This window comes from Buceros rhinoceros, unplaced genomic scaffold, assembly GCF_000710305.1.
Source record: "Buceros rhinoceros silvestris isolate BGI_N320 unplaced genomic scaffold, ASM71030v1 scaffold6627, whole genome shotgun sequence".
Taxonomy (NCBI): Eukaryota; Metazoa; Chordata; class Aves; order Bucerotiformes; family Bucerotidae; genus Buceros; species Buceros rhinoceros.
In genome coordinates, this window is record NW_010423847.1 from 31,069 (window position 1) to 40,039 (window position 8,971).

Sequence of the window (8,971 nt, forward strand, 5' to 3'; positions counted from 1 at the left end):
AGTAGTGAGCTGGGAAGGTGCTTCTTGTCATGCATGTTCTTATACAGAGCCATCTTCTCAGTTAATGCACCACCCCAAGGTCTCTTACCGATATCCACAAGGCCAATGTCAACCCAGAGGCTGGCACAGAAAGACCCAAGCAGGAAGCCCAGGGTTGGCCCAAACATGCCGGCGGATCTCACCAGGCCTGCAAGAGAAGAGAGGCAGCACAGGAGAGTGTGCAAAACTCTGCGCAGACAAGCACTCCTTCTCCTCTGAGGGCAAGGAAAAAAGAGAGGGAGGAGGAGACAGAAGACAGGCACAGACTGTTAGGGGATGACTAATGGGAGCTTCTGAGCAGCAAGAAAATAATCCGCAGACTGCCAACATGCTAGCTGCGGTGTGGAAGCAGTCTGCTGCTTCTGTACAGGATTTTGCCGAAGACAGCACAGCCTCATGTGGACTCCTGTATGCATTTCATTGGCAAGACTGGTGTCTTGGAAGGAACAGGAAGAAAAAGAAAAACATTGCAATGATTTTTATCCCTCCTCCTCCCTACTTCTCAGATATTTGTATTTGCATCATTCAGCTTGCGGCAGTTAACTAATGAACATAGAACCGCAGGCCCACTGGAGGTGCCATAAGTCTACCTGTAACTCTATTTATCACTCATGTGTTGCTCTGTGATTGCAGAAGTCAAGACCTTTTCCTGCACTATGTGTTCAGGTCCCTTGTTTAATTTTAAGTGGCAGTAGTTGATCTGATGGTGTGTATATAAGGTGGCACAACTTTGCAGCTTGGAGTCACATTAGGATGACGGGCAATAAAAGTGTGCAGACATGGAATGATGTACAGGGCCCTGAGAATATTTTCAGTGGACACTAAGGAGAAGTAAGTGTCCTTGTGTGTGATCAAAGTTCATTAGCCAGAATCTTTGTTGATCCATTCAGCACCAGAATGAGCCAATCACCCAATTATTGTGTTAATACTAACTTACACAGCTGTAAAAACAAAACAAAACAAAACAAAAAACCAAGAAATCTAGTGATCAAGTAACTTCTTTAAAAGAAGCTTTCGGTTTTGCCACTGGCCTCACTGAAACTTCTGTTTCCTATTCTTCCTCTGCTTACAAAGGTGATATCATGGGATCAGAAGGTGGGATACCCCTAGGAGCAAATGAATAAGCGGTGAAGGCTAGCAGAATCCTAGGAAGCTAAGACTGCATTTTGCTGACTGGGTATGTAAATGCAGTGCAATCTGATTTTGGTGACCACTGCTGGCAATCAACATAAAATAAAAATATCCTCAAAATAATTCAAGCATAGGTCCTCGCATTCCCTTGCCACTTGTGTTGACCTGTTGAAGTTCAGTTATGAGAGGGTAACAGTTTCAAAAAGTTCAGTGATTCAGATTTCTGAATTCTAGTATGGAACTGCCACCTGGGAGCTGTTTGAAGCTGCAGAGGCTTAATTGTATTAGAAAAGAAAGGAATTCTTGACCAAGTGCTTGTCAGTTCTTGCTCACATTCAGCACTATGTTCTATAAACCCTTCTGTGTTGTTCCACTGCAGAGATCTTCCTCCTGTTAGTTTTGCCAGCTCTTTTCTGAATACAGTGATTGCTCAGCTTATGATCAAGGACTTCGGTTATAAATTCTTACAATGTAATTTAACCATCCAATTTTTCATCTTTGCTTCATTGCTTCAGTTGCATATTGCTTTCATTTGGTTCTCTCATTTTGCATCATTGGAAGATCTGGCCTTTTAGACTAAATTCTGATGCTTCCAAAATGACTGACTTCTGCAGAGTCAGGATTTTGACACTATAAGCCAGGAATTAGCTCTTTAGATGTATTCATCAATGAGTCTAAAGCAGAACTTGCTACTCACAACTCTGCAAGCTCATCTCCAAAGTTCAAATACTCAGTGGTAAATTTCTAAAATAAACAGATAAAAAGCAGCAGTATATTGTATGCAGTATATTTCTTTAAGATACTATAAGCTATAAGCTAAGAAGCATATGTGCAATAATTTGCACATGTAAGGTTTTTAAATTAAATTGCACACATACCATTTAAATTCAAGAACAACTTCACTGAGATAATATGCTCGTATTGTGATAAAACAAACACAAATAATAATCGCCTGCTGCATATTGACAGCTCAGCCAAGTCAAGCCAACTATTGATGAGTAATTTAGCATGTAACACGTATTAGAATTTCCAACATACATTGGCCTCAAATATGTTCCTATGGAAGCTATGGATTCATTAGGTACAAGATTATACACTTGTGCTCAACTCAGTGATGAAATTTCATTCATTCAAAGACTCTGCTTTGGTAAGGAATCCATGGAAGTGAAGTGCTCATTAAATATCTTTTATTCCTCTTGCATGGTAAGTCTGATGGCTACTGCCATTAATTAACCATGTCAACATTCACTTTCAAATAAAATCAGAAACTCTTTTTTAAAAGTGGCTACTGAAAGCTTATTAATGTAGGTTAAATCCTCATATGTATGTTGCCTACCCTTTCATAGGTACCTAAACAGAAGCGAAACATTTGAAGACCATGAAAGATCTGAATGAATTAGGTGCTTGGCATGGGGAATATTTGGGAAATAACCTCTCAGTCAGAACATTTGGCCTCAAAGGTCAATGCATCAAAGGCCCCTTTCAGAACAAAGCAAACCAATGAGATCCTGATATTCCTATCTTTTGACAAATGCCAGTTGGATGTAGATATGGAAGGTCAGATCATTACACATTACAGTCACAGTGAGTAGCGATTGTAGAGCTTTTCAGGACTATATACGATGTACAATGCATTGCACCAACTCAGGACCACATCGATGGCCTGGTAAAACTACATGAATTCAAAAGTTTCTATAAAACTCAGTCTGTAAACTTCAGAATTTTTCTGGGGGAAAAAAAAATCAATTACCTGTCTCACACAGTTCTGCAGAAAAGCTACCATCTTCTGCTAAATTGTGTAAGACAGCCTAATAAAAATGGCAATTCTTCCTTTTCTGTTCCTTCCTAGGGCAACTCTAGTTTTATTGCTGTCAATTATCATTTGTACTACATATCTGCGAATAAGATTTTAATGCATTCTATTGACACTTCATAATGTTTTCTATTGATACTTAATAAAAAGACGTCTCTGCCTCAAAATGACAAGTTCTTACTCACAAAACTTCTAAGGGCAGGAGAAAAAGAGACAGGAAGGTGAAGCTTCTTGCTCAGGGTCAGATAACAAGATTAATAGCAAAATATTTTTTAGAAAGGCTCGACTGATTTTCTTTTATTATAGGACAATTTATTTTGTATTTTACAAAAGCACCAATCATAGATTGATTAGGTCAGGTGATAAAAAAAATAGATCTAGAAAAGAATTAAAGTTGGTCAAGAAAAGTAATCTTAGCCCTATGGAAAAGAGTGTTTCAACATTCTTTTTTTTTTTTTTTTTCAAATTAGTGCAGTCCATAAAAATGGAATGTGACTGAAAACTGGTATTCAGAATGTTAAAATGAAACATTTTAATACTCTGTAAAGGAAATTATTTACTTGCATGACCCAAACAAATTTTCATTTTGGTTGAATCCATACTATTCTCTGTGTTTATATTTTCAATCTCTCTTTCCCAATAGTCTCCAACCTGTCACAATCTTTCTCAAGTCAGATTCTGCAAAGAAAAGACTTCAGCTAAACTTTTAAAAATACATTTAAATTGAAGCTCAGAAGGAATTACAAATATTTTGGATAACTGCTGAGTGGAACTTTTGTTTTTGTCAGCTCCCTTCACAATGTCTTCATCCCCAAATGAAGATGGTCTTACCCTGTAGCATTACATACTTTTCCTGAAACTGTCTTACTGTCTTTACGACCAGCTCAACTTCACTAAGTTTACTTCAGGCAGAAGTTTTGACCTCCCTCAGCCACATAAACACTCCATGATATTAAATCAGTTTGGCAATAAATCAATCAGCTTGGTTATTGCCCCTGTCTTGGGCAATAGGTTATCTTCCATCAAAACAACAACAAAATCCCAATTAGACGGGATTTTTTACAACACCCTGGCAAGGTTTTGGTTTTTCCTTTGGTAAGCTGTGACTTTAAAAAGCTTTCATCAGGAAGTGTGCTGCCTGTAAAATTCAAAAAGTCAGGTAAAAGCGTCTGTCATATATTTACATTACCGTGATTACATTACTGCGATTACTTTACTCATCCTTACATTATGGATCATTCTCTTATCTGTGAAACAGTGATTGGGAAGAATTTTATCCTGTGAAGATGTGATATGGAAGATGATATGCCAGATAAGACAGATAGGACTTCTCACTCTGGAGAAACAAGTATTTGATTATGTTTTTCTTCATCACAGAGGAAACAGGCACATGTAGCAGAAGCCACTTGGGGAAAGCAAAAGGATCATCTGAGAAATATCCTTTGAGAATAAACATGAGATCTCTTTTCCATTGCTATTTTGTTTCTGTACAACTCAAAATTATCCAGAATAAAACAGAGAGAATTTTTCTGTGAGTATTTGCTTGGCTACAGAAATGTTAAAGAAAAGGATGCTTAGGATAAGAATCACTCATTTGCATATTACCTATGTAAAATGCTGAGTTTTCTTCTTTAGAAAAATCATCAATATATGAAACCCCCAGTGGCATAACTGGTGCTTCCCCAATTCCACGTAAAAGGTTCCCCATCAACACAAAGAGCCATAGATAGGACTTTGTTGTTTTCTCACATCCTGCAGGCCATAAACATTTACATTTTTGTGAACATAACTCTGACAATACTTTATTGCAAGAGAAAAATAACATTAAATACTTTTTTTTTTTTTGCAACCATTATAGGATGGGTTTGTACATATCATGGTTTCTAAAGGGTTTTTACTGCTTTCCATTAAAAGAGGATGTATGAAATCGGGACAAGCAGAAGGGAAACCAGCATCAGAGCTTTTGCTTACCAAAATTCTTCATTGCTCTGGGTGTTTCTGTAGCATCTGTGACTGGATGGCTTTCCGATGATGTTGGGGAGCAAGCTGACACACTTGTAGAGGAGTTGTCCACAGTAACAGTTATCCTTTCATAATTATAACTGGAAAACAACTGTGTAAAATACAACTGACACGTGAAAGACTCTGCTTTACAGGAAGTGTGTATGAGCCTTGTGTTCATACATGTTTATTCCTGTTAAATGCAGGCAAAGGGGAGGGGCAACCCAGTTCCAGTGCTTCTGTTTAACAAAAAAATAGGTATCTTCACACCTTTTTCAAAATGCTCTGACCATTCTAACCCAAATATTTTCTTAGGCTAAAGAGCAAATAAAAAAATTTTTTTAAAAAGCTGCTTCTAAGGCTTAGGAGATCATTCTTTAGATTGAAGGACAGAGTCTATCCATGTCTGTCTATGTACAGCAGTGCTGATGTTTTTCCATACTGACACTGTTTTTTAACCTGTGTGACAGAAGTATAACATAGGGATTTCTAGTTTAAAATTAGCTAGATAAGGACCTATTAGTAACCTATCTGTGCCTACAAAGATATTAACACAAGTTGCTACATATATGTGCCAGTTTGTCTGTATTTAGGCAGCCAGCAATCTGCTAAGTCAGCTTGAGTAATTTATGCTACATTGGGATAATTGGAGAGCAGATATTCCCTCCGACTGCACAGTCAAGTGATAACCTTTAGTTTGCGATGGATGACAGTGAGGTTCCAATGGCCAATGGGTTTTTCTCAATGTTGTGAAGAATAGGCAATCTCCAGAACTTGGCTGTGAGTTTGGGTTAATTCTGAGATATCCATAACTCTCCTTCTGGTCTGTGCTGTCCCCTGCAGTGCAGGTTCCCAAGCAGAATAGTGACTATGGCGACTTCCCATAACATGGTCCCCAGATAAAATTCTTTCCATATCCTCCTTATCACAGGTATTGGTCTTGGAACTAAAGAATATGCACAAATAAATTTTAATTTTTCAGAGACAGAGGGGCTTTATTTTCAACTACTATTCAGTAAGGACGCTGAAGTATTGGAGAGGTATGAAGTGCTTCTGACAACTATGTATGCATTAAAAATTACATGTGAAAAAATATTTAGATATTTAACTCTCCCTGTGTTCAGTGGAGATCGATACAAATCTTCATAATTTTAAAGAGCTTAGCATGAATAACCACCATGTAGAAAGAAGGGTCTTCCTTCAAGATCTCATTACAGTTCATTTAGGTACAAAAAAAAAAAAAAAAAAAAAAAAAAAGAAAAAAAAAAAAAACACCCCTAAAATTTTATATTCTAGGTATATACAAATCGCAATTTATAAAAGAGGAGAAAAAAAAAAAAAAAAAAAAAAAAAAAAGGAAGAACAACTAAAACATCCCTATAATTATATATATCCATCCCAGGTGAAAAATTCATCCCACTTTAGCCCTAATTATGTATAACTTTTGTAGAAAACTGAAGAGTCCATCTTACTTACCTGTAGAAAGAGGTAAGTTTTCAGAAAGGATATCAGAAAGTGAATACTAAAAATTCCACCTATTAAAACCTTTCTGGAAGAAATTACTATTTTCAAGCTTTTAGCTCAGGTGTAGGATTTAAAAACACCTCCTATGGTCAAGTTTAATTAGTGTACAATGTGAAAACACTCCATATTTACCGTCCCATTAGGAACTGAGGCATCACTGACAAAAATGTCCCTAAGGACATGATGAGACATCCAACAGCAATTACTTTTGGTCGATGAACTCTTGGTCCAAGGTAGCTCACCAACACCATTACCATTAAGTTACCTGCATCAACAGGAGGGAACCAGTAAGATTACAAAAAGATACATTTTTTAGGGGAAAAATGCATTAAGATGCAGTATCTATCCACTTTCAAATAAAGTACACATACCTATCTCAAAGCTCCCATCAATAATGCCAACAATTGATGATGAGATTTCAAATCTCCTTTCAATTTGACTGGACATGCTCTTCATGTAACTTCCAGAAAATCCTTTGGCAAAAAAGGAAAAAGCTAGAGCTCCAAGAAATATCTGGAGAGAGAAAATAATTGAGTTTGCAAAGAAGTAGGTTTTCCTTCATGGCTGGATGCTCTACTCAAGAAACCCCAAAATCAAATGCTTTGCTTTCTAATTCTCTGTGAAGAGATGTTTCCTACTGTTGTCATTAAAACAGAATATTTTACTTTCTCTTTCAGGATGGCCTCCACAGTCTCTTCTGCTGCAACAAAAAAGAAAGTTGACATTGACTGTGTGCACTTTCTATCTGTCCACCACATTTTGCTTTATCTATTTCCTTCCTTAGGGAAAACTTGCAGCATAAAGTTGCTCATTACCCATACTACTATTATGTAGTAATACATATTATTACTTATTATTCCTTATTACTCTCATTACTCCTCCTGTTCTCAAAAACATGGATAAAAAGATATAGATACAATTACCGCTGTGACTATAGCACACCTCTAAATGAGTCATTAGTAAAATATTGCCTCACTTCTTAACTAGTGAACACAGTTATTGAATCCTCTGGGCTTGGAATCACAAAACATATAGTGTCAAAACTAACTGAATTTTGATAGAACTTCATATTGTCGTTTTCAGGATTCCAGGGAAAATATGTGATGAAGGCTCCTTTCCATACCTTTATTTTTGAACAGTTCTGACACACATTCCTGGCAGGAACTATGCTGCCATTGTTGTCCTGGAAGAGTGACTTGTCTTTAAGTTGGCTAGCAGTGATTGGCCCATCCATGGTTTACCGCCTCCAGATACGATATGTAGGTCTTCCTGTCTGGAAAGTATCACTGTAATTAACTATTATTTGCATAGAATAAAGGTTCCAGTGTTTTTCAGACATGATGAAACACTGCTTGAGGTGTCTACACATTGAAACTTTTTCTCAGGAAGGAAGTTAAAGAATGTTCAAAGAGTCATTGTAATGAGCTAAGGATTGGTGCACCTGCTTTATGAAATCTGCTTTCTAAAAGACTTCAGGACCTTCTTGGACAGATGGAAAATTTAGAGACAACTTGCTGACAGTCTTCAGAAATCTTTGTAGAGAAGGAAAGTCTCTAGGCAGCTGGAGGCCAGAAGACTATGTCAGAGAAACATCTTCACCACGCTTGAACTGATTCTTATATTCTCATTTAGATATCCATTTTTGATGGACCTCTAGTATGATCCAGTAGGATCCCGATATATTTATGAGCATTTTCTTTAACTCAGTAATCTATGAATTTGCAAAAATACTGAACACTACTCTGTACCATTCTGTCAACATTCCTATGAGTAATGTTATTTATTGGATAAATGTTTGTAGAATCAGACCACAAATGACGACTGAGGAGAAAATAGGGTAAGAGACATGATAGGTGAAGATGTAGTAGGCAAAACGAGGGCACTGATCAAAAGAATGAATAATTACTATCTCTAAGTCCACAAGTCTCCACAAGTTTCTGTCAGACAGATAAGAAATGTAGCTGTTTTAATGGGACTGACAAAGTTTTCAGTAAAAACTGGCTCTGATATAAGGAATCAACCTAGTTATGTTGGTTAATGTAGATAAGCTGGTCAGGGTAAACGACATAATACAGAGAGATCTGGAATAATAACAAGTCAAAAGGAGTTATTGCCAAGTTCATCTGCTAAAAAACTGGCACAGTAGTACCAAAATCAATTACATAGCTCTGATATACGTTGGCACATGTATTAGAGGAATATAGAGGAACGTAGATCAAGAAATTGGCCTGTAACACTTCTCCCCCTAGACACTGGGATCTTGGCAATCCCATTCTGTTTAATTTCTCTGAGAACTTCCTTAAAGTTCCCCTCCTGCAGGCCCCAAAGGCCAGCTGACCCACGAGTGGAGGCCATTTAAGGGTCACAAGGGATTTCCAACACTATGGGCGGCAGGGTTTTGGCAGGGTCTTGGGCTAAGCCACAAAGGTCACTGTTCCTCTGGAGAGCTCAATTCACCTAAAA

General features: G+C 37.4%; 1 protein-coding gene across 1 annotated transcript in view; it reads right to left on the reverse strand.

Moving 5' to 3' along the window:
- Positions 1-7,742, reverse strand: part of LOC104497324 (solute carrier organic anion transporter family member 1C1-like) — a 19,573-nt gene extending 11,831 nt beyond the window's left edge. Inside the window, exons 1-6 of the mRNA XM_010140563.1 lie at positions 7,632-7,742; positions 6,880-7,021; positions 6,641-6,773; positions 4,955-5,085; positions 4,589-4,735; positions 89-187 (exon numbers count right to left, since the gene is read on the reverse strand). Of these exons, the coding sequence (XP_010138865.1) occupies positions 89-187; positions 4,589-4,735; positions 4,955-5,085; positions 6,641-6,773; positions 6,880-7,021; positions 7,632-7,742 (763 nt within the window). The remainder of the gene's footprint in view (positions 1-88; positions 188-4,588; positions 4,736-4,954; positions 5,086-6,640; positions 6,774-6,879; positions 7,022-7,631) is intronic.
- Between the last annotated feature and the right edge of the window lie 1,229 nt (positions 7,743-8,971).